The sequence below is a fragment of the Lycorma delicatula genome, chromosome 13 (assembly GCF_047948215.1).
Source record: "Lycorma delicatula isolate Av1 chromosome 13, ASM4794821v1, whole genome shotgun sequence".
Lineage (NCBI taxonomy): Eukaryota > Metazoa > Arthropoda > Insecta > Hemiptera > Fulgoridae > Lycorma > Lycorma delicatula.
Genome location: NC_134467.1, coordinates 2,932,183 through 2,958,286, shown reverse-complemented (window position 1 = coordinate 2,958,286; position 26,104 = coordinate 2,932,183). Strand labels below are relative to the sequence as shown.

The following is a 26,104-nucleotide window of genomic DNA, read 5'->3' as shown; positions in this document are numbered from 1 at the left end:
TACAAAAAAAAATATCTATATACGCAGTAGATGGCATTAAATCTTGGACAAAACTAAAAAAAGTAGATTGGTAATTTTCATCATTTAAATTTTTAATTCCTGGTACAAAATAAAGGAAGTATTATGTCTTGAAAAATATCGGTTTTCAGATTTCAACAGAAATATACATTTTGATCATCCCTGAATTCATTACTAGTTTCGGCATGACCTCTGTACATGCATACGTATGTATGTATGTAAGTATCTCACATAAAAACCTTTAGCTGTAGAATGTTGAAATCTTGGATTTAGGACTGTTATAACATCTAATTGTGCACCTTCCCTTTTGATTGCAATCGACTTGACCAAAAAAGCTCAAAGTTCAAATTTTTTTGGATTTTGTACTTTTTCTTAACTGCAGTAATAAACCCTCATCGAGAGATTTTTAACGCTATATCGTAAGTGGTGCTTATTTTCATTGGTTCTAGAGTTATAGCCAAATAAGATTTTAGTTAATGAAATATTTGGATCTTACAAGGGAAAGGGACATCAGTTTGAATTTGACTTCATCTTCTTTTTTGTAACCTTTTTTTTTAATTTAAATATATTGATTTATTTATAATTATTAACGTCTGATTGTAAAAAAATTTTTACAATAAATAATAACAATAAAAAAAATTTAAATATCAGAAGTTATTTATGAAATAAAATTTTACGTATTTTTCATTTTTAAAAAATGTGTATATGTAATTTAATAAGCGAACAAGGAAGTCATGTGATGTCCACATCAGATTTTTTAGTCTTGTATTGCAGTTGTAGAAAATTGAGTTTTAGTAAAATGAAAAAAACTTAAAGTTATTAAAATTCTTCTATGGGATGGGGCACATTCAATTATTTCTAAACAGTCTTTATCTATATTTCAAAAACTCGTTAAAAAAGTTGAAATGTGGAACAAATATTTAGCTATATATTTATCAGCTTCAGCCTTATTTTTTATCCCATCCAATAAGGGAGCATCGTAGTCATATTATTTTAATAAATTATAACTGAACAACATTGCACCAAATCAGGCCAGCTTATTGAAGTAAATAATTTCTCTGATAAATAAACTTTTAAGATCAAAAAAGGTTTCAACTTTTTGAGCTTTATTCAAGGTCTAAATAGAACTGGTACTTAAATACCAATTTTTTAAAATTTAAGTTTTAAGATTGAAAATCTAATATTAAGTTTTTTGTAGAAGACACGGTAACATTTAAAAAATGGGATTCCCTTAGGGCCCAACTTAAGATTTTTAAAAATATTTTATAATTTCTGACACTTTATCTATTTTTCAAGTTATGCTGTTATTAAACTGCATTATATAAAAAGGTAGCTGTCAAGCAAGAGGATCAAAATGACCCAATTTTTATTTTTTAATTATACATTAAATACAGTTTAATTTTGATGGTAATAATATCATTTGGTCAAGCGGGTAATTGAGAACCCACTTACTTCTTTTTCTCAATTGTACTTTCAATAACGCACAATTTTTAAAGTAAAAATCATTTGATTAAGGGGAACAGATTGAAGCCAAATTTTTTTACCAAACATTTTAACCTTTTTACACAACTGCCCAACAAAGAGTCTAATGTATTTAAAGTGTATGTATGTTTATACCGCCATAGCAGCTCAACTGCCAAACCGATTTAGATGTATGAACCCACGTTGGAATGCTTACATTACCTGGAGTGTCATAGGCTATGTAAATATGTATGTACATATATATATATATATATATTCAACTACAATCAAATGAATAATATTACAAAAATAATAAAATTAAATCTAATACATTTAAAAAATGTTTGTTTAATAATAATGGGGTTCTTGTGGGGACTGTGTGTGAAGCTAGAGTGGTGACGTGATGTGAGCGCCTTGTGCAAGGCTAGACCATTAACTGGTAACAAATGGAGAGCCCTTGGGTGCTGTTTTGGAAGGTGCAATGGGGTGCTTTTATAATATCTCTGCAAACAATCGTACAATTTTCAAAATTCAAACAGGGTATTAGTAGGTTGAAGGCTAACTTTTGCATGCATCAGGTACGCTCTAACAGATCATGGTTATTCAAAAATGTTGTTATATCTTTGCAATCAGTCTTCCAATTTTCAAAATTCAAACAGGGTATTTGCTAGCATAATACAAAATCACGATGAAACCAGACCAGAACAATATTTAACTGATATACTCAGAAAAATCAATGACCTGCGCTATACCGAGACCAAATTGAGTCCGGTGACAAATGGTGTTTGTAGAGTTTGATGACAGAAAGACTAGAGGTAACATTGTCATCATCGAATTTGAGGATTGAACCCACTATAATCAAATTTGATACTTTATGGGGGCAGGGCAAAGTGAAATGGCATATGGTGCCACTAATATTGTGCTGGACTGTGACGGTGCATAAACTACAGGGATACCCTAGATGGAGTTGTCGTAGATCTGAGTAAGCACATCTTTGCCTGGGCCAGGCCTACGTAGCACTGAGTTGTGTGAGACAATTGGAGAGTTTAGCCATTAGTTGTTTGGATCCCAGAAAATTGCTATATGATCCACAATAATGTTTACAGTTTCCTTATTTGGTTCAGTAAATTAAATACATTATATCCATAAGTTTTTGAATCGTGAATTTTTCTTGATCACTAGAGTATTAAATAATAAAAACAATTATAAAAATTAAAAAACATGACTGCCAAAATTTTTTTAAATTAAAAAAAATAAATAAATTGAACTAAAAAATCTGATGTGGACACCGCTTAACTTCCTTGTACGCCTATTAAATTGCATATACACATTTTTAAAAGTACATAAAATTTTATTTCACTACTGAATTCCAATTTTTTTTCTGATGTTATATTGAATTATTTGTTATTCTAAACATTTATTTACAATCAGAGGTTAATAATTATTAATAAATCTATTTATTTAAATTAAAAAAAGGAAATGAAGTCGGATTCAAACTGATGTGCCCCTTCCTCTTGTAAGATCCAAATATTTCATTAATTAAAATTTTATTTGGTTATAACTCTGGAACTAATGAAAATAAGTAAGTACCACTTATGATGTATCGTTGAAAACCTCTTAATGAGGGCTTATTACTGTAGTTAAGAAAAAGTCCAATATCCAAATTGTTTGGATTTTGGGATTTTTGGTCGATTGCACAATCAAAACAGGCGGTGCACAACTAGATGTTATAACAGTCCTAAATCCAAGATTAACTTGTTAACTCTTGTTAACCAAGTTAACAAGAGGCTGATGGGTCGATAACTGCTGACTTCACTCGGATCCTTTCCTGATTTTAAGAGCACCCTCACCAAAGCCACCTTCCAACAGAAAGCAACCCCAGTTTAGACACCCCGAGAACAGTCTGCCAAGCGGCTTTCTTATGACAGGCAGCAGATGATAGAAAATATCCGGATCAAGTTAGTTAATCCCCGGTGCCTATCTCAGTATCATTCGAGAAACCACTCGGTCTCTATATATACGGGTTCCACAGCCCTTGCCAGGGAATTGTATCTCACCCGCCCTAACGCCGAGTTCTGCTTCACCTTCCGGAGCATCGGGAAACAGAGTATCCAGGAATGTATGGTAAGTCGCCACTGATGTTAAAGTGTAATCAAGATCACCAAACCTGTATCGAACACTGGACAGCATATGCAATGGCTTTGGCCTGTAACATGACTTCGCGAGCTGCCAGGGATTGCGCTGCAACACACGCATGGAGTCTTGCAAAACTTGAGTTTGGCTTCATTGATGGTATGAACGTACTCATTACAGACGCGCCGGTAGATCCGCGCGCACGTGATCAACGATAATCCCCGTTAGGGAGCGATGCTGGTATCTTCTCCGAGAGGACCTAGCTCTTGCACGCAGCACGCTAAGGTCAGAGGACCTACACTTTTTCCCGGGTTTCCGCCTGCGTTTAACAGACGGCTTCCCGGAAGCAGCTGTCATGACGGCTCCAGGCACTTTCCGATCAGCGAAATGGCCACTACCTAAGGGTCCGTCCATTGGCCGAGGCCGCCGTAGGACCCTGACGCAGCCAGTCTTGATGGCCCGGCCGAACTGTTCAGCCATCAATTCCACTTCCTCCCTGTGCTTCATGCGCCATTCCAACCCCTATAAAGCAGCCGCACACTCGCGCCGCAGCCTGTGCTGATCCAGGCCCCTTAGGTGATAGCGACCCGAATCTGGAGCTCTTGGACCGCCACCGTAAGCGATCTCATAGGTTTTAGGCCTATGATCACTCACACTGGCCTCGGGCCAGATAGTCCACCTAAGCAGATCGTTCGTCACCAAAGTGACGTCGATGTAACTTTCCCCCAGCTCGGAAGAGAAAGTCGGTGGTTGTTCTGCCTCGTTAAGCAAGTAGAGGTTCCTGGCTTCAATGAACTGTGCGAGACCTGCGCCTCTGGAGTCAGTGAGTGGTGAACCCCAGGCGGAAGACTTGGCGTTAGCATCCAGAACAACCAGCCCTCTGATGCCAGGGAGACCGTCCAGAATCCAACAACTTCGCCAACAAGTCATCGATACTCCAGCCAAGCTGGAAATATCCCGACACCAGTACAACATCGAGCGTACCCCTGGTAACTCGCACGACGATGAATTGCTCATCAGAAAACTGAGGCATCCAGAAGACACGAGACCGAGCCGACCACGACCGCAGAGAGCGGCCGTTCCCCACGAGAATGAATAAAATCAACCCCGTAGAAGCCGACCACCCTATCCACGACCGTGTACGGCTCCTGGACCAAGACGACCTCGAGGTCATGCTCGTCAAGAATCCTCATGGCTTCATTGGTGGCCACCCGGGAATGATGCAGGTTTAACTGTCCCAGGCGCAAGCGTTCTACATGGTGACGACCGTCCTCGAAAGCTTACCCCAATTCAGGCGTCGCCATAAGCTGTCTTGTTTACGATCTTCGCCCGGACAATGTCATGTGATCTGCATTGTTTGCACCTGATCCGGTGTCCGGCTCAAAGCCTTTCACCAAGGCTTTGATGCCCTCACGAGCTTATGAAAACGGGGACACGATTCAAACAAAGGAACGTCCCTATTTAGCCGACAGTGGCACTTCTGCAACACACTACGCAGCTGCCTTGCATAAGCTCCGCAGCAATGCAGGTTGACTGACAGCCACTGATCGTTATCAGCCCCGACGACGTGAACGTAGGCACGCTGTACTTGTTGAAGCAATATATCGCTACCGGTAGCATTAAATACAAGTTTTACAGCAGGGGGCCAAAGGCCGATAATCGGGGATAAATACGTATTGCGTTTGGATAAAATGATTTGGGTAAATTTGGAGTTTGTATTTACAGCTGTAGTTTCTAAGGTTGTATAATGCGGCATACAATATTTTCAGTTTTTAAGTTCCCATCATTAGATTTTTCTATAAATTTTTGCTTTTCTGGGTACATAATTATAATCAGGTCAAATTTTGGATGTTGGGTTTTTGCTGATCTTCGGAGTTTCATGATGACTTTTAACCAAACAGCATAATTTCAGCAATGAAAATTTCTAGAAGAATGTGTATACAAAACATATGCATATACAGTATGTTGCCCTATTTTTTGCTTGATATCTACAAATGGAGAGAACTGGTTACAGCAAATTATTACACCAAATTTCAGGCTAAAAAAATGTTGCCAACATTTGGTGTAATAATTTAATTTACAAACGTTGTTTAATCTTGGTCACAATCGATCTAGGGAAGAGGGAGCCGAACTTTACAGGTTACATAACTCAGAGTACGTACATTTCTTGCATAATTTAATGCTCCTTAAGTAGCTAAATTACTTTCTGATAGTATTCGGTTTATTCGAACCAGTATAAAGTGTGGGGGTTAAAAATGCTTTTTTGTCATTTCTGGACTCAAAATCACATTCTTTTATTAACTAGATAGTTCTATCACATTATGATATCATACATATGTAATCAATTTAATTCAAGGGCAAGGTATAAGTCCAAATTTTTTTTTATGAGATCAATATGCTTGATTTATCTGATTGGATTAACAGTTTTTATAAAATTTATAATGATGACTTCTGAATATGTCATTGATACCTTTTAATTTTGGTTACAATCATTCAAAAATGTGAAAAGATATATCACTATATATGTATATATGTATATCACTATACATTTTGTATCTCAAAATTTACTGATAATAGAATAACTCTATTTACATAATTCTTTATTTAAATATTTACAAGTTTTTAATGTTTCAATTAATTTTACTTAAACTAGTAGTCTGCTTAAGAGCAAAACCTACAGTAGCTAGAGTAGCTGGCTACATATCATAACTTTCCTGACAAATTTTATTTTAATTAACAATTAAAGTAGGGCAATAAAAATTTTCATATGAAAAAAGTCATATGTAAGAATGTAAAGAAACGAAACTTATTTTTTGACACAAATTTAAAAAAAAAAATATATAATACCGCATAATTATGCGGTAAAAATCTTAAATTAAGCACTGAAAAATTGCCTACATATGTAATATATTGTATCATTTAAAAATATTCTACCTAAGTTATAAGAAAAAAAGCTTAGAAAGAGGTCATTACAAGAATTTCTAAAAAATAAATAAATAATCATTACATTTGATAAAGAGAGATTAAACATACTTTTAAAAAAATAATAAACAACGTATATTAAACATAAAAATATAGACTCTAAGATCCTCTTTTACCAAAATCAGTTTCGATAGAAAACAAAACAGTTTTTAGAACAAAACATAACCAAAATAAATTATCACAGTGAGAATATAAACATAAGCGTAACGGTTATAAACACAGCAGTTCAGGAGTACCCAAAATTATCTGCTTTAATCATTCAAAGAGTTCATTGACAAATTAGGCACAGGTTTACAGTTAACAACTAACATATTAAAGTATCCCTTAGAGTCATGCTTCAAACTTCTCAAGAGAAAACAATTACAATATTTTAATGATTTTAAAAAGATACAATCACATCTTAATGCTGCTGAAGAGTGCATAAAAGATATTGTATTTAATACATTTAAAGAGTATAAATTACGTACCAAATTAAATTGATTTAAAAAATATACATAAAAACAAAAGTATTACACATTAAGTAAATAAATCTTTTATGATTGGTATATAACAGAACATTAAATAAATCATATCAGGAAGGAGTAGGTATACTACTTTTCAGATAAAAAAAGGAAATGCTCCAGCATTTACCCGATGGATCACAAAAAAATTTTGTTAAAACCCTGATCGGAGTGAGACCACAAAATATAAATTACTAATAAAATAATAAGTAGATTCGGTTAAAGGCTTTAAAAAGGATTTAAAATATAAGCAAGTGAAATAATATTAAATACATGGAAATACTAGAACCATTGAACATATTAATTTATACTCGTGCTTATATTTATAAATGTGCAATCTTTGCACATTTCTTAATAAACACTGAAAAAACAAAAAAATAGGATAAATATTTTTTACAGGTAGAGAATAGATTCTATGAAATCTTTTTATTAAAATATTTATTTATAGGTTAAGCATAAAAAATTCTCTGAAGTAAAGTTTTCTCTAAATCCAACACCCCCTTCAATAAAGACTAAAATAAGATGAAAATTTTCAGAAAACGTTTCTCATTTTTGGTTCAGTATCTATAATTTAAAAAAAAAAAGGTGCAGACATTTCTTAATAGCTCTATATATGAAGTATAAACTTGAAAACCATTTTTGAAAAGTATTCAGACTTAAGAGTGGTAGAGTGAAAGAACAAAAACCATATACTTTAATTTTAAGAGGTGAGAGTTGATTTTTTGAAAATAATTTGTTTGGATTATTTATATGTGCATTGTATACTTACAATTTGTAACCGTAAATTCGCTTTAATAAAGTTTTCTTTAAAATTTCTCTGAAGAAAATGGTCGGTTTTTTCATTACCTACTCCACTCTTTAACGAATTAAAAAACACTCACACACACATATATATATATATATATATATATATATATATATATATATATATATTTATTTATTCATAAGATAACAGAATAGAAAATTATAAAATAATTTAACACATGAATACTCCGACTTTGAAAAGCAATTATGAAAAACTTACTATCGTAAAGCAATAAGTAAATTCAAAGGGCAAAAATTGAGCACCAGAGCAAAAGATGTAAGCAGAGTTTAGATAAATATGTAAACTGATCGCTGAATGCTTGGAACGCAGGAATACGGTTTTTGAAAAGGCATTCAGAGGTTAAGATTAGGATGAGTCTCGATTAAGCTAGCTGTATAGTATTTCACAACGGTTGTATTATAATATAAGTATTATTGTTTATGAAATGGAGGTCAAAGAAAAGATAAAAACGGAAATTGTTGTTGATCATATTATTCCTGTAGAAATTCTGGATGATCTTAGTAGGTAAGTCGTTAGGTATTTTGTTGTTACTATAGTTTTGTATGTGTTTGAGCAATTTCTTCATTAGAATTATTCGCGATCGCTTTAACGAAATCATAATTTTAGTTTAATTTCATATTAGCAAATTAAACTACGTTTTAAGTTCTGAAACATTTCAGTTGCGATCGTTTCTTAATTGGTCTTCCAGGATTTGTTTTTTACATTGTGCTTAATATCGTGAATTAGGAAGTGCGAGGTTTAAAAATATTAAAAAGTAGAGAATTTTTGACTTTAAAAACTAATAGTTTTTTATATCAGTGTGACAAATTTTATTTTTTTGAAAGATAATAGATTACGTATATTTTCAACGTTGTAGGTTATAAGTTTTTTACATTTTATTGAACTGTTTTTAACAAATCGCATTTTTAAGATTTGCATGTAACGGAACCGGCTAACATTTGCGTCTATACTACTAATTCTTGTTGTTTTTCCGGTCATTCGTGGATTTTAATAACTATAAATGAAGATTGTTTATTTCAATCTTGTTACACGTAATTGTTTTGTGTTATTGTACTGTTCAAAGAATAAATTCTAAATTGGATAATGTTAATTATGTTTTCTTTTTTTATTTAATTAGTATCTCTTATAGATTATCAGTTTAGTTAATATCATTTCATAAATTAATTATTGTCAAAGGTTTTCATTTTAATTGCTTATTATGGAAGATATGCTGTAAATTTTTCATATAGATGTTTTATTTGAATGCTTATTAATAATTTTCTGCTACAAGTAATTACTGATTGAAAAATAAATTTCACTAATAAATACCAGTCTGATATTAAATTTGAAAGATTTTACAATAAGTAGTACCCAGAAAACTTATTAATATTGAATAGTTAATATGTACAATTTTAGGGACAGGTTAGTGCCTAAAGTTAAACAAGGTATTTCCGAGGATTATTTTGTGAAGGCCATTGCTTAAAATAATAAATAATCCCTCTTGAATTTATTATATGAATTCAGTGAGTTATAAATTCTCTCATTTTAATTTTATATTAGTGATTCATCTATAAGTGTGTATAGAATTTATATGAAGAATTATGTATACACATATACATAGAATACTGATATGTATGTTTGTACAATAGGTAGGGTGAGGCTTGGCATCTGTTATGAAAAGAGATAGTCATGATGAACTGAAGAACAGGAGTAAATGTTTTTATTTATAACATCAGTAGATGTGTTATACCTTCAGCAAAGCTGTTTTAGGCCACTAGTTTTTTAATGATAGTTTTTCTAACAATAGATGCAGATTTTTATAAGTGAATTGAACAGTTTAAATCTGCAGAAACAAGCTTCACAGATTTTCATTGTATCAGAAGTCCACTTGAAGTTTCAACTGATGCTTTGTAAAACTTCATTAATGATCTTATTTGCAAGGGCAGATGCATAAAAATTTGGGAAATCACTGAAATTTATAGTGCAGGTATTAGCACTGACCATTTCATTATCCATGATAAGCAGAATTTTTGCAAGGTTTAGAGGTAGGTTCTGAGACGGTTGACCCAAAATCTCAAGGACACCTAAATTCATATTTACATGAAACTTAAACGACGGGTTTTAGCGAAAAGTAGTGCATTTTTAGAATGTGTAATAACTTTGTGATAAAACTTGGATTCTTAATTTTGAACTAGAATTCAAATGTCATAATGTAAAATGGAAACATCCAAATTCATCACCTGGTGAGAAAAAATTCAAAACCTACTCATCATGTGGTAAGGTGTTTTGAGACTATAAAGGCCCAGTTTATTGCTATTATTTGAAAGTATTTCATGTACTAAAAAAATAAAGTAAAATTTACAATGAAAAGAAATATTTTGGTTTTCTCTCAAAAGGCATAGTTCTTCTGTATGATAATGCTGCCGCATCTACTTCAATCGATCTCAGCCCTGATCTTGTATTATATTTTATTTTTGTTTAGTCCCCTTTTTTATGTAGCATCAAGTTCAGCAACGATGAGGAGTTCAGAAATGTAGTACAAGAATGGCTCAGACCAAGATTAACAATTCTTTACTTGTAAAATAAAAACCTTACAGAAAGATGGGAAAAGTGCCCAAATGTGGCTGGGAATTATGTTGAATATCAATGTTACTTTCTTTATTTTCTAATAAATAATACTTTTTCTGTAGTCAATAATAATACTTTTCCTTTAATTATTGAATGATACTTATGTGTACTGTTATTGTAAATTAATTGAATTATATTTATATCATGTTAATAATGATTGAGTATTAAGGATTATATGTTTATCTGAAGAACTTAATTAAGCATTATGTTATTAAACATTATTCTACTCATAATAATGTCGAGTAGAATATTAAAATAATATAGAGCAGCGAGTAATTTCTTTACTAAAAATGAGTAAATCCTAAATGTTTATTCTAAGTTACATAATAAAAAGATTTATTATTTACTGATTTTCAATTTAATAATGCAATAGGCTAATTCTGCTTTAATTTTACATTACACCAACATATGAGAGTAGTTATATACAGTAAACTTAGAATTTATTAACTCTATATTTCTTTATTATGGCTTTTAAAAAACTTATCCTCAAGTTACTATTTAAAAGGGTTCTCCATTCTAATTTAAAGTGTAAGAAAACAAGGTGTTAAAAAGAATACATTATTTTACCGATTCAAAATATCACATCCCATCATCCAAAAAAGTTTTTGTTTCTCAGTTGAAATATAAAAAAGCACAATACAAATTTTATCATAGTTATACATAGATTTTATCATTACATATTAAATTTTTTGGTGAAAATTATGCGTTACAAAGTTTTACAAATTCTTTTTTGTGAGATTTTATAAGTAATTGAACATTTTTTCCTGAAAAATAGGTTACATTTTTCATTTTTAATCACAGTCATTGTTTGTAGATGACACCCATGATTTCCATATTTTATTGTTATTCTGTATAGTTTAACCCTTAACTCACGAGGTGAGGTATGTCATACCGCTTGAATATTTTGAAATGGTGTCCCTTATACATAAACTTTCAACTGGTACTCGGGTGCCCCGAGCATCTTTCGCACATGTTCTCTTCTTTCAGTCACAATTGTCAGTTGTGACCTTCAGTGCTTGTTTGTGTAGTGTTGTCATACTGCGGTCCCTTGTACCGGTCATCATGTTATACGCTTCTATATTCTATTGTTTGTCAGTTCTGTGCATCGCACCTCGTAATGAGCATACCTCTTTTTGTACAGTCTATTTTTTAATTACTTCATTCTTTTTAAATTATGAATCAGTTTTTTTTTCTCGTTATAAGTTTTTGAATGTTTTCTTAGTGGTAATGTAATTACCACTAAGAATTATTTCATAAAAGGTAATTACATTTTTCGTTGTGTATTTTGAACTATTTAATTATATATGATGAATAGTGATTCTAGTGTTAGTAATGCTTCAACTGATGATCCTGAAGTCATAAATAGTTTGACTAATGTTTTTTTTTTTTTTATGAAGACCTTAGTGATATAGATGATCCGAACATTGATAAAGACTATGTTATTGAAAGTGATCACAACACTTCATCTGAACAAAGTGAAGATAGTTCAGGTGGTGAATAACTTCTGATCCCCAGAACAATACTAGGCATTTTTATTATGGGAAAAATGGGCTTAAATGGTCACCTGAACCTTTCCACATGAGAAATACCAGAACTCAAAGGCACGATATCATGGTCCAGATTCCAGGATTTAAACAACATGCACGTGCCTTAGGTTTGAAACCAGAACCAATTGAAACTTGGGGTCTAATTATTGACGATGATTATTATGCAGAATCATACACTTTACTAATTTAAAACTTCAAATAGTTTGAAATTTGCAAAAAAAATCCAAACGCTACAGATATGCGTGATGTAAACCTTATTGAAATGAAGGCCTTTTGTTTTTACTTGGCAGTTGTTAAATCTAATCAATCACTGATGGAACAGGATGCGATATTTTTCATTGCAGAAAACAGAATTTTTCATTTTTCATTGTAGAAACAGATTTGAAAATTTATTATTGTTTCTTCACCTTGATTGAACTGATAGTCCTCAATGCACCAAAGAAAATCCAGTGGCCACAATTTCTGAAATATTTGAACAATTGTCAGGATTCATACCCTATTAACGCTTATGCTACAATAGATGAAATTCTTATGGGCTTTAGAGATTGGTGTTGATTTAGAGTTTATTTGTCAAAAAAAACGGGCAAATATGGAATAAAAATTCAAGCTTTAGTTGATTCCCAGACCCATTATTTTAGCAAGGAACAGGAACATCACAACTGACAACTAGTATTCATCAATAGAAATCATTAATGTACTCTGTGATAGAGGATTAACATTTGTCCTGACAAATGTTAATCCTCTATCACAGTAGAATGCACTGTCCTGACAGTGCATTCTACCTGAGTTCAAACGTCAAAGACTTCATCCTGTAGGAAGTTCATATATGAATTCACAGCTAAAAAAACAATTGTATCTTAGGTTCCAAAAAATGTTAAAAGTGTAATTTTTCTTTCTATAGTGCACAATACACCAGAGAGCTGTGAAAAGACACATCCACATACCAACCCCGTAGGAGAAGACACCAGCCTTTGACGCTTCCGGTCACCACACCACCTTCCCCGTTTCATGCCCTGATGGGCTTAACGGGAGTCGTCTTTCGCCCGCTAACTTTTTACATCTGATAGTAATAAACCAGACCTTGTTGGGATGCCACCGATGTAAATGCCTGTGTAGACATTTACATCAGTGATTTTCAGACTCAGCTTTTGCTTTCGCTGTAGGCCTCGTCCGGACATCTTGAATGTCCTACATCGTTACCCTCTGAACTAGCTAACAGAGTTCGCGGAAGCACAAACCTCGCCCCTAGTTCTACCTTTAATTTGAGCTAATTTCTAGTAAATGCCTCGAAATAGGAGGCAATTTAACAAAAACATACCACCAGAAATGTTGTTCGCAACAACGAAATTTAGTCCTGGTTCCCTTAGTGAATTCAACTTCAGTTAATACCCTGATTTTGTTTCATTATAAACTCCGGTCTGGCCTACCAGGGAGAGGTGGACAGACCTACTCCCACTCAGCTCCATCGCAGAGTCCCACGTGACATTTACTTAACTTCGACCATCGTCGATATGCCGCTATACCTCACGACTGCATGGGATCCATGCCCTCGGCACTGCAGATGCCATCCCGCCGATGGTGTCGTGTGCTCATTCCCCAAAACGCCGCTACACCTCGGCTGCGTGGTAACCCATGCCCTCGGCAGTGCAGTCGCCGTTCCGCCGACAGCTAAACAGTCAAAATAATCACCACAAATTTAATCTAACCGTGGCTCGACGCCAGCACGCCTACCTTTGGCCAATCAACTGCCCAGGCGGTCCCTAGCCACCTGCGGTACTTCTCTATACCCCTTCGGCCATTCTGCTCAGGGTGAGGAAGCGAAGGAAGCCAGCAACAATTGTCCATTCTCTGCGAGGAAGCGAAGGAAGCCAGCAACAATTGTTCATTCTCTGCGAGTCAACTGGAACACTCGCAGATCAAAGAAGGAGTCCACTCTCGAGTTCCATAACATCTCTGGTACGTTCAGTTTCGTACCGGGGACAAACATAGAGGACATGGTCCACAGTATCATCGACCCTACACTCCGTTCACAAGCCGGAGTCCCAAACCAAACGTAACCAAACTATTCCTAAAGGCATCGTGTCCTGAAAGGAATTGAGTTGTGTTCCGATTGGGAGAGACCCAACTAATTGCTCGCAGTTCCCTAACATTTGGAAAGATTCCATGCGTGTACCGGCCAGTTGATGAATCGTTTCACCTAGCTAGCGAAGAGTCAAAGCCTTGGGCTTCAATTTCTCGCATACGCCCAGAAGTAAGAAGGTCTTCCTTTTTGGAGATGTACCGCTTGCTACGGTCCGTAGCTAGAATATCAAGGGGTTTAATGCGGGCGATCACAGAAACTGCCTCTCTGGAGGCAGTTCTGTAGCCACTGACAACAGCTAACAAAAGAAGACCCTGGGCTTACAAAAGAATATCCCTGTAACATTGAAATTGTAAATGATGAGCCCAGACGGGCGCAGCGTACAACATTATGGCCACCCAGACACCTTTGTAAAGAATACTCATGGTACAATAATTCAACCCCCAATCGGGATGGATGATTCTACGGACACCAGAGAAGTCATCGATGGCCTTCTTCGCAACAAACTGAAGGTGCTCCTTGAATTTAAGCCTCTTCATCAAAGATGACACCCAGATATTTCTGAACGGTAACATATCTAATCGGAAAGCCGTCCATGACAACCCGCGGATGAGGGGTTGCCGCTAGACGACCTTTAAGAAGCATCATAGTGGTTTTCTCCGCACTAAAAACCATCTTTTGTTGAAGACTTCACAACCGTAGAACCTTACATGCCTGAATGGCTCTGAGCTCTATCTCGGCACGCGAATTGCCCTAGACCAGCAGCAACCCATCGTCAGCATAAGCCACGATGCGGCAGCCACTGAGCATCCGCAGTCGCATGAGAGAGTCGAACTCAACGACCCAGACTAGTGGACTTAGAACACTGCCCTGTGGACAAATTTTAGACAGGGTTTTTCCTACTTCCGAACCACCGTCACGAAGGACGACGGTTCTGTCGCTGAAACAGCTTGAGAGAGTTCTAATCTCGCCTAGCGTGCACCCACGTTGCTGAAGTTTAAACAAGGCAGAGAGCCACCACAAGTTATTGAAAGCCCCGGATATGCCCAAAAAGACGCCGAGTGTATATTTGCACCCGCTGGACGAAGCCATACCCATCACCCTAAGAATTGCGTCCTCCGTGCCCTTGCCGGGACGGAAATCATTGCTAGTCCATCATCATATGGTTAGAAGTTAACCTACTATTGATGCAGAGGTACAATTCCTTCTCGAAAACTTTACCTACTACAGGCAAGAGCGTCAGAGGACAGTAAGAACTTACAGTGCGATCCTTGTCGCTACCTTTGAAGAGCAATTTCAACATACGTTTCAAACACGCTGGGAAGTACCTAGCAGAAAGCATCCTATTAAAAACCCTATTCAAAGGACCAAGAATCACCGGCAGCATGCGAACAAGGAGCTCCACTGTGATACCATCATATCCGGGGACTTTAATCCTAGCCAGGCTACAAATTACTTGGCGGACTTCCGCCTCTGTAATTTCAAAAGGCAAATTCTCAAAGCGAACACAAACAACTTCCCTACGTACACATCGATGATACGAGGTCTCACCAACTTCGGTATCATCTGGAAGCAGATCGTTCATCAGAAAAGTGAGGGCACGATCTTTATCTATAACAACTCCATCCTGGGTCGAGAGAGCTGACAGAGAATGTTTTTTCCGCTTATGACCAAGTACTCTGTAGACAACACCCCCATGGGTATTTGTTTCCCTGCTCTTGTACAAAAGAGCACCAGGAATCACAATTAGAAGACCTAACCTTATGAAAATACTCGGTTCTCTTACGATGATAATCCGCAATCAGAAATGCACGCCAATCAGGATCACCCTCACATTGTGCGGCTCTTTTGAGCCGATCCACAGTCCTCTTCATCGCGGTCAAGTCCCGAGTCCACCAATCAGTTACTCTCTCTCTCTCGACCGTGCTTCTGGGAATTGACTGCTCAGCGGCCTCAACTACCGCAGAAGAAAACTTCTCTACCAGGTCATCTAAAGGGACCTCGTCCAGACTTCCAGCAAAGACTCGAAGCCTGGCCACAAGAATGTTTGAAAACCTAGGCCAATCCGCATGCTTGTGCAGAAAACGCCCCTGCTGAACAGGAACGTTCCCCCTTAAGACATCGCGCAGCCCACATACCAAATCAAAAACTAAGCCGGTGATCAGTCTCTCAGTCATCGACTACCGACCAATTAAGAATCCTCCCAGGGAAGTAGTACGGAAATAGGCGCCAAATCCAAGATGGCAGCATTGGATTGACGTCACGAATACAAGATGGCAGTGGTGGCCATCTTATATTGTGACGTCAGTGGCGCACGTAGCCTCAGTGTTGCCAACGTTGTTTATATTTAGTATTAAATATGAATTATTAAAGTAATATTTCAAAGGTTGGTAGCACTGTTGAACAGCAGTTCTTTGTAACGTCAGAGTTAAGCGGTAAAATTAAATAAATTAATAATATTTAAAGTGAAAAAAATGTGGATCAGCTAGATTTCGAACCAGGGACGGGGTTGTGTGAGTTGTTGATTGACGCCTGTCAGCCGAACGATTGAGACCGTTCGGCTATGGCAGATAGAGTGGTAGGGCGGATAGAGATCGGTAGAGTGAGTGAAATTTGTTCTACGTAAGCGGTGAAATGATTTGAATTTTGTTGTTAGTACCTGTAACCGCCGCCGCAGTCGCTGACCTTGAGTTCTAACGTCATTAGTCTGTGTGTGTATGTATGTGAATAAAAATTTAGACGTTCCTCGAGGATGTTCCTGGTCGTCGAGGCATCAACTGCGATGGAGAGAGGTTCTCGTAGATCCTGTACCGGGAGGCGGCGGCTGCGTGTGTGTTCGCGTGCGTGCGTCGGCGGATCGATACGGAGATGTTTACAATGCGGGATGCAGCGCTCGACTGAAGAATCGACCGACCGACCGACGTGGACGTCACAGCGAGATTCTCGTCGTCATCCAGGAGGCCGGCCACGGAGACCCATCGCTCTGACGTCGCATGCGCAGACAGTGACGGACAATCGTTACAGGAAATGAGCATGTTTAATCCTGTTTGACAGGTTGTGACGATAAAGTCGATCTATCGTTTCGCCTACACGCACACACACAAAAAAACAGTTAACTTTTATTTATGTATGCAAAACTTGTGCAAGTTTATCTGTATTCATCATCTGCATTTGATGTTTATCACATCATGGTCTTGAAAAGAAGTAGCATGAAAATGTTTCGCATACATAAACTGTATGTATTATACAACTGTAATGTATTATTTGAACACTTTTGTCATCATTTGTAACACAATTGGTAGTGGATAAATCTAATATCAAATCATGTCACGGGATTTGGAACCACTGCATTCAATAAATGTAAATAAATAATAGTTTTTAAAAATTAGTTAGTTAGATTTTTTATGGGGGTTTAAAATGTTTTTGTTCTATTTGTGTTTGTGTAATGTGTTGTAGTCCTTAAAAGGACTTATTTAAACAACGTACAAATTAAAAAAATCGAATAAAGGACAGTTTTCTTCGCTTCTTCTTTTCGTTTCGTATTCTTGTATAAAATAAAATAAAGAGAAACGATATGACGTCCTCTCGCATGTCGATTAGTTTTAACGTGATCGATTTTTGAATTTTCGTTTGTGTCGTACGCCACCAACAGCGGTTGGGTATCATCACCTTTGTTAGATTAATCTACCTCATCGCGTTTCCTGAAGAAAAGTCGTCCGTCCGACGCTACGTGAGCAGTTATTCTTCTTTTTTCATTCGCAACATACACGCTTACAGCGAGTACGTTATTTTTTCCATGAGACGTATTCAAATCTTTTACCGCCGACGCGTCCAACTTCATATTCGTACGGCTGAACTATACGCTATAAATAAGGCTCTAAACATCATTAACCCTAAATATAGAAAAATTCTTATTTGCAGTGACTCGTGTAGTGCTCTCCAAGCCTTAAAAAACTTTTATTCCAAACATCCAATCGTCATTGAAATTTACAACGCAATCGCTGAGTTGAATAATCGCAACACAGAATTAAGTTTTTGCTGGGTCGACTTACAATAACAATCCTTACGACATACAATAAACAATCAACACCATCTATTGTCTTTCAGGAAATATTTCAGTGTGTTCTCTCCAAGACGAAACCAGACACGGTTGTATACACTGATGGGTCGAATCAAAACGATACGGTTGGCTGTGCATTTGTTGTGAATGAAAGAACTTATATGTTTGGTCTACCCGGCATTACGAGTGTGTTTACCGCTGAACTATACGCTACAAATAAAGCTCTAAACATCATTGACTCTAAATATAGAAAAAATCTTATTTGCAATGACTCGTGTAGTGCTCTCCAAGCCGTAAAAGACTTTTATTCCAAACATCCTATCGTCATTGAAATTTACAACGCAATCGCTGAGTTGAATAATCGCAACACAGAATTAAGTTTTTGCTGAATCCCTAGCCACGTAGGGATTCCAGGTAATGAACATGCAGATTGCGTTGCCAAAGAAGCATGTAACCAGCCTCCTTTCACCACCCGAGTTGCTACTTCTGATTTCATTAACTATGTAAAACAATTACTAAGAGCAAGGTGGCAAGGTGACTGGACGGCTACCGTTGATAATAAACTCCGTCAGATTAAAGATTCTGTGTTACTATGGGACTCCTCATACAGAAAACCCCGGCGTGAGGAAGTAGTTCTCTGTCGATTGCGGATAGGACACACGAGTACCTGTTTACAAGAGGACAACCACCTCTATGCGCACGATGCAACTGCCGCGTGACTGTGCGCCACATACTCGTGGACTGCATATGTTATGCGGCATTGCGTCGTAAATTTAAACTACCCAGAAACATCCGTGGTATCTTGTGTAATGATAAAGAGGTTTTAAACCGGATGTTTCTGTTTTTGCGTAGTATGGGGTTAATACAAAAAATTTAATTACTCTAGTCCTATGTATTGTTTTTGTTATCCGAGTAGCGAGCCTTTTACACTCCCTATCGGAATTTTTTTATATATATATATTCATTTTTGTTTTGTATCTTTTATAAATTCGTCTGTGATATTAGTTGTAAGATTTTTGTGATATTAAATGTAAGACTTTAAACATAATAGTTTTAAGTTTTATCTCCTTTTTTAGTTTTAAGTTTTATTTATTTTTAATATGATAGTTTTCAACATAGTTTTACGTTACATGTCAGTGTTTTTGTTATCCGAGAATGGGCCTTTTACACCCATTCCGGATTTTGTTGCCTGTGATAGTAGTTTTAAGTTTTAATTTTATCTAACAACTTTAGTTTATTTATTTTCCGGGCGACGATAACGTTCAACCGTTTTTTGCCTTAAAAAAAGCTCCATAGCCGTTAAAGGTTGAATGGAAAGCTTGCGTAACATTTCTATTGTTTCCTTTTTCCACGTTGCTGACGACTGCGCTTGAGGCGTGCGGGTTGTCGTTTTCTTAAGCCGCATCCTTACTTGGAACTGTAAGGTTCGAGGTAAACACCTTTCCCTTTGTTCTTATGGTTTTTCTCCGCGTACCTCTGCCTGAAGAAGGTTTCCTCAGTTTACCGCCGAATTTGCTTTTTTTAGTTTCATAGCGTCTGTCACTCCCATGCGGCGGCTTTCTCAGCGATGCTAGAATCTGGAGCCGACACCCTTTCCCAGGCTCTTTCTGATAATTCTTTATCTGCCTGCGCTCTCGGGCGAGAATCGCTGTATGAACTATATGCGATATCGTGTGCTTTGCAAGATTTATCGACCGCGTTAATCCCCGGATCTCCTCTTTTCAATCGTTTTTTTTAGTTTAGTTCCAGGACCGCAATACTGGTTTCCTGGTATGTGAGCTTCGAAAGGAAGTAGGTCTACTGCGCGATTCAGTACAGTTCCTGCAACACCACTTGCGATGTCGAGTGTTTTACCTGGGAGACTTGTAATAGAACTTAACAAGCCCCGTCCTTCTTTCTTACTAGCTATTTGCTTATTCGCGTTGCTCATTTTATACACGACAAATTCATCGGTTGAATCATCTGCTTTTATTTCATCAGTTTTGTTTTCTACATCTTTCCGAATCTCACTTTTCAATCGCGACACCGTTTCACGTAGCAGTGAAACGCTGTTGTTCAACAGTAGGATCGTTCATATTTGCACTTGTTAAAGGATTAACCGCGCCTTTCTTGATCATATTTTCGACTCGGGCGATGACTTCGTCGAATTTCTGCTGAATAAGGAACCTTGCGTATCTCATGGTTATGAGGTCGTTTTCATCGTCTGGATGGGATGCATTTTTAGCACGAGCACCTTTATAATCGATAACATTAAAATTGCTTTGTTCATCGCGCGTTAATGCACCTCGATCTTCGAAGTATTGCTCGATAAAGTACAAACAATCATCCATGTTAACAGCATCATCTGGATTTTCAACACGTGCTAAATTACAAATTCGTTTTTTGCGGGCGTCGATATCGCCTTCGTCGGTAATCCCAAACGGAATCCTAGCGCTGAATTTTGACACCTAACCTGTTGATTGGCATGTTTTCGTCTGTGTGCGTTTGTCGCGACTAAAATTTTCTTGTACTCTTCCAAGTCCTCTTCTGTGTACAACTGCGGTTTTCTCTTAAAAATCAACTCAAACAATCCTTTAGTTGCAGGATATATATCCTCTCTAATAAGAATATTACTATCTCTGTCAAAGTATACTTTTGCATCGCCAATTTTCAGATCGTTTCCATCAAAGTGTACGCCGTACACGTTACCCATGTTATTTTCTACGTCTCTTATAGCATCTAACATATACTCCTGCGCTAACCCTTCTCAAATGCTAGTCCTTACTGTCATACTCGCCTTCATCTTCCCGTCAGGCGTATGCAACAGCTGTTCAATCGTGGGATAGGTTTCAAAAGACTCCTCCAGTTCATGTTGTAATTGCGTTTCGGTTTGTTTTTAGCCTCTTTTTCAGCACGTCGTCGAACCATGTAAGGGATTAATCTTTTTGCAACGTGTCGTTTTCTTACTCCTTTCATCTCGTCATCAGTCATATCAGACGGTTGAGCCATCTCGAAAGGTAACACAGACGTATCCATTTTCTGGTGTAACTCACTAACCTACCGTTTACTTCTTCCGGTTAGACCTTCGTCTATTACGGAACGCTTAGCAAGCTTCATTGTATCTTCTTCGGTCAATATATCATACATCGAGCCCATATCGAGTCTCTTTTCAAAATTGCCATATTCCTTTCTTCTTTTGCCTTCTGCTCTTCAGCCGATACCGGAGGCGTCGGTCTCGTCTCTGGATTATTTCTTTTTTATTATTTTTTTATTCTTTTTACTTCGCCTTCTTCCGAACTAATTTTATCAGCAAGCTTAATCAAGGGATCGGTAAGGGGTTTAAATTCCCTCTATAGCCTCAGATCGGACTGGAATCTTCCTTTTACCAAGTCGTCATGTTTCCTTTTAATACTCTTCCGGATCTCCGCTATCTCTGCAGATATCTGCTCGCGATCCTTCAAGGTGGCCATTCGTCTTTTGTATGATCCATTCATTGATTCGTTGCGGCTTAAATACGGTCTAGAAAGCTTACGCAATAGAGCCTGCATGCTTTTTCAGGCTTTCAGAAAGCCTGCACTAGCCCGCACGCTAGCGTGCGCGCTTTTTCAGGCTTTTTCACGCTTTTTTCAGACTTTGCAATGAAGGTGTCAAAATTTAATCTATATCGGCCTTTATCGATATCTTTCTTTATCAATTAATATAAACCCAATTTTGACCGGTTCCAAGCGTCGTTACGTATTTCTTTAAACGTTTCAAATGACATATCGGGTGTCACATGATCGTGATATATATGTCTTAGGTTTCTTTCATCCTGTCAAAAAACCATAAGAAAATTTGCATTGTCGCGAGCAAGTTGTTTAGGGATTTTACTATACGTCTGGCTCATACAAAACACATCTATGTTATTGTGACGACCCATAGTAAAGTATTTTGTTATGTTATTTAGTTTTTCGCATATAAAATCCGCAAATATAATTATCGAATTAGACTCTGTTTCTTCAGGCGCTACAATAACAACATTATCGCTGTAAGGATGGTAACCTATTCCTTCGACATCGGCTAATAAACTATTTAAAAATAAATATTTAGGCTGATACAAGGATTTTGAAAACACATATATATTACTAAACTTCAATCCGCTAGGGTCAAGCAAAAGGTTAAAAACAGCATTGGTCTTACCGGAATTTGATGGACCTACAACCAAACATCTAATATTGTTTGGGAGGAGAGGACTATGTCTTCTTTTTGAATTAAAATCGACTACATCACCAATTAAACGGTCGAAATTAATTACCGCCAACTTTCGATCTTGTTCTTCGGCATTCATCTCTGCTACTGAATGTAATTTAACAGCGAAATTTATTTTATAAGATCCTGCTTTTTTATCCACGAATCCTCTTTTCGAAACCCAGGCAACGAACTAACAGTTTATCGCCCTTTTTCTTTAACACTTTCTACCAAATAAACGTTACCGTACTTGGTTTTACTAAGTTCTTCCGTATAAAAACTTCCTTTTAACACTTCCCCTTTCCCATCTTTAAGAACGTACGTTATAGGCTGTGTTTGTTTTACCTTGAAAATTGTAAACACTTCATTCGTCCAATTCGGAAGATATCCTTTCGCAAATGTCTTTTTATACTTACTTTTTCTTACCTGATCACCTACATCAAATTTACTTGCAACAGTACTTCGACGACGCTTTTTTGTAGTTTTTGTTAAATTTATCAACACTTTGAGTTCGATTTTATAAGAAACATCTTTACGCTTAAAACCTGTAGAACTGTGCACCCTATTATTATAATTATTAACAAATTCATCTAATATTCGCGTCCAATGATAATTTCCCTGCTCGATAAATTTGTGCCACATGTTAGATTTGAGAGTTCTATTGAACCGCTCAACTATTGACGCTTTTTTATCGGAATATGTCGAATAATGATTAATATGAAATTTTTGTAGTAATGATTTCAATTTAGAATTAAACCATTCCCTACCGTCATCGGTTTGAAAATGTTTCATTTTATATTTTTGAAATATCGGCTCAAGCGCCGTTACAACATCATCAGCTTTTTTACTCTTCAAAGGAAAAGCAAAAGCATATTTCGAAAAACAATTTTTAATATATTAAAATGTAAGAATATATAAGAAATGTAAGAATATATTTATATCCGCTGTTAACTTTAGAGTAATCAATCATTTCGACTAAATCAGCTTGGTACAAATCTTCTACACCCTTATGTTGGCAGGTCTTGTCAAAAAATTTCTGCGATCTTGCTTGCGAAGCTCTTTCGCAATACCTGCTTTCATGCTCATGGTTCGGTATCAAATTATTTTTTAGAATGCTGACCATAGTTTATATATGCTAAATGAAATAAATAAAGGGTAAATAAGGATAATTAAAACAAACAATTAAATCATAGTTATTTATTTATGATCGAACAAAAAATATGAAGTTACAAGTAATATACAAGATAAAAATTCCACTCTGACAATCTGTTACGTAAATCTTCATATTCAATAACAACTGGCAGATTCAGTTTTAGAACTTCTGTTTTATTACCGTATAAGTATTTTCCTTTTTTTATAATCTCAATTATTGATAACGGAATTTTTTTTAATAGATAACAAATGTTGCAATGATATTATCTGGCATCCTGGAACAAAACCAATAATCCACGAATCGCTAGTAATATCGGACTCGGATTCAAGAGCAGTTTCTTCGTCGGTAGACTCAACTGTTTTCGCTACGTCTTGATACTCTGAATCAGGGCCAGTGTCAGACAAAGGTGGAGTTGAAGCCGTGAAACTCATTGTTTCTTTATGCGACTGCGATCAGTAACTCTTTCCTAGAACAAATAACGTTTAACATTAGAGAACCGCTGATATACTACGGCTACAACTTTGCGCGCGCATGAATATGGTGAATAATTACTCACCTCATACTTGACGTTGGTCAACACGCAGTTCGGCGATGCTTTTTTATGCTCCTCAAACGGTACATCATCATCCACCCACTCGAATATTTCAACTCCACATTCTGCGCATGCTACAGCATCTAACACGCCGGTAAAATAAAATCCCGTTTCTAACATATCATCAATACTGGGGCGTTTTCTCGTCCAATCCTCGAATGCATTACGTAATAATATATCAAATATATCACTATTTTTAAAAAAACATAACAGTCGTAAATCTCTTTTGTTGTTTCACATTCAGGTTTACATTCGTAATAAATTAAACAGCTGTAAAGAAAAATACATTTTAAATCCAAAACAAACCCTCATTCGACAAACATTTTTCTTAGAATTGACGAAAATGTAATTTCTTCAAATCAGATTTCGAAAGAAGGCGGAATCTGCGACTTAGTACCGCAAACGGGACAAACATTTTCCAATTCGATTCTCTTGATACGCTTATTAATTGTATAGATTTCCAATTCGAATTCCAGCTCCTTTATTTTATTTTTAAATGCTGTCAATCTCTCATATTCCGCGAGTACATCCTTCTTGTATTGCGGCATCGGTTATAACTAAAAACAAAAATCGCATTAAAATTTTGTTCGCTAATAAATTAAACCAGACTTAAACAATATTATTATTATTATTTTAAAATGATTATTTATTTATATTTAATATTAACAAACAGATAAAAATATTATTTTATGTTAAGTTATTTGTGGACGATATGTATGTATGTTTGTATGAATGTAAATGAAGTGTGTAGTCTTGTACATTCTCAGGTCGACCATTTCTGAGATGTATGGTTAATTGAAACCCAACCACCAATGAACATCGATATCCATGACGATCTAGTATTCAAATCTTTGTAAAAACAACTGGCTTTACTAGGACTTGAACGCTTGAACTCTCGACTTCTAAATCAGATGATTTACGAAGACGCGTTCACCACTAGACCCTAACTAACCCACTAGGTGGGTTAGTTATTTATTTACTGTAATTAAGCATAATTATTAACATTTAATATATATTTGGTAATTTAACAATTACATATGTCGTTATTACTTTATGCCGGAATTAATCAGTTTAAGTACACATTATTTATAAATAATAATAATAATAATAATAATAATAATATTAACACAAAGACATGAATATTATTTTTTAAATGAATAATTATTTTATCTATATATAATATTAACACAAAATATTATTTTATTTTAAGTTAATTAAATTTCGTTTCACTTATCTGAAATATCAATAATAATGATATAATTTTCTGCACTTTGTACCTTAAACTATCGAATAAAATTGGATAAAAAACAGTTTTATTTAATATTACTGTACAATTCATAAGTATTAAAGTATTACGGCTATAATATATATTTATATTTAAACTAATCCATTTTTCACTCTATCGGTATTAATCGTTATTAATTTTGTTTTAAATAAATAAACCGGTTTGACAATAACTATCAACGTATTATATTTACAAATGTATATAACTATTACTTTTGCGAATGCATATTATTTAAAATCAAACAGTTATATATTGTACAACTACATATATAATTATCGTCAGAATTAAACAACCACAATATCGTTTAAAATGCATAGCTACTCTAACATATTAATATTTAACACATTTTTTGAAATTTTTAAAATTATTATTTATTGTTAGAAGTAAATAGTCAAATTTATTTAAGAACCATAATTATTATTAGTATTATTGCTGAAATAGTACACAAACCACACTATTATTTTTAACATGTGTTAGTACTATATATTAGCGTTAATTATATATTTTTTTATTTTACAATTACATATATAAATTCAAAATATATTATTTCATATTAAGTTAAAAAAATAACGTTTAACTTACCTTTTATAATAAAATAAAAAATGGCGACTAGGAAAATTCAACAGAAAAATAACAACACACCACAGTATACGC

General features: G+C 35.6%; 2 protein-coding genes across 3 annotated transcripts in view; one reads left to right on the top strand and one right to left on the bottom strand.

Moving 5' to 3' along the window:
- The window catches only part of Hsepi (D-glucuronyl C5-epimerase), a 289,844-nt gene extending 281,901 nt beyond the window's left edge, over positions 1-7,943 (bottom strand). The window contains exon 1 of one of the 2 annotated variants that reach the window (XM_075381564.1): positions 7,864-7,943. The gene's annotated coding sequence lies outside the window, so the exon portion shown is untranslated. The remainder of the gene's footprint in view (positions 1-7,863) is intronic. The other variant, XM_075381566.1, reaches the window with a different exon arrangement.
- A 265-nt stretch (positions 7,944-8,208) lies between these two features.
- Positions 8,209-26,104, top strand: part of LOC142333704 (m7GpppN-mRNA hydrolase-like) — a 60,350-nt gene continuing 42,454 nt past the window's right edge. The window contains exon 1 of the mRNA XM_075381136.1: positions 8,209-8,424. Within this exon, the coding sequence (XP_075237251.1) occupies positions 8,345-8,424 (80 nt within the window). The 5' untranslated portion in view covers positions 8,209-8,344. The remainder of the gene's footprint in view (positions 8,425-26,104) is intronic.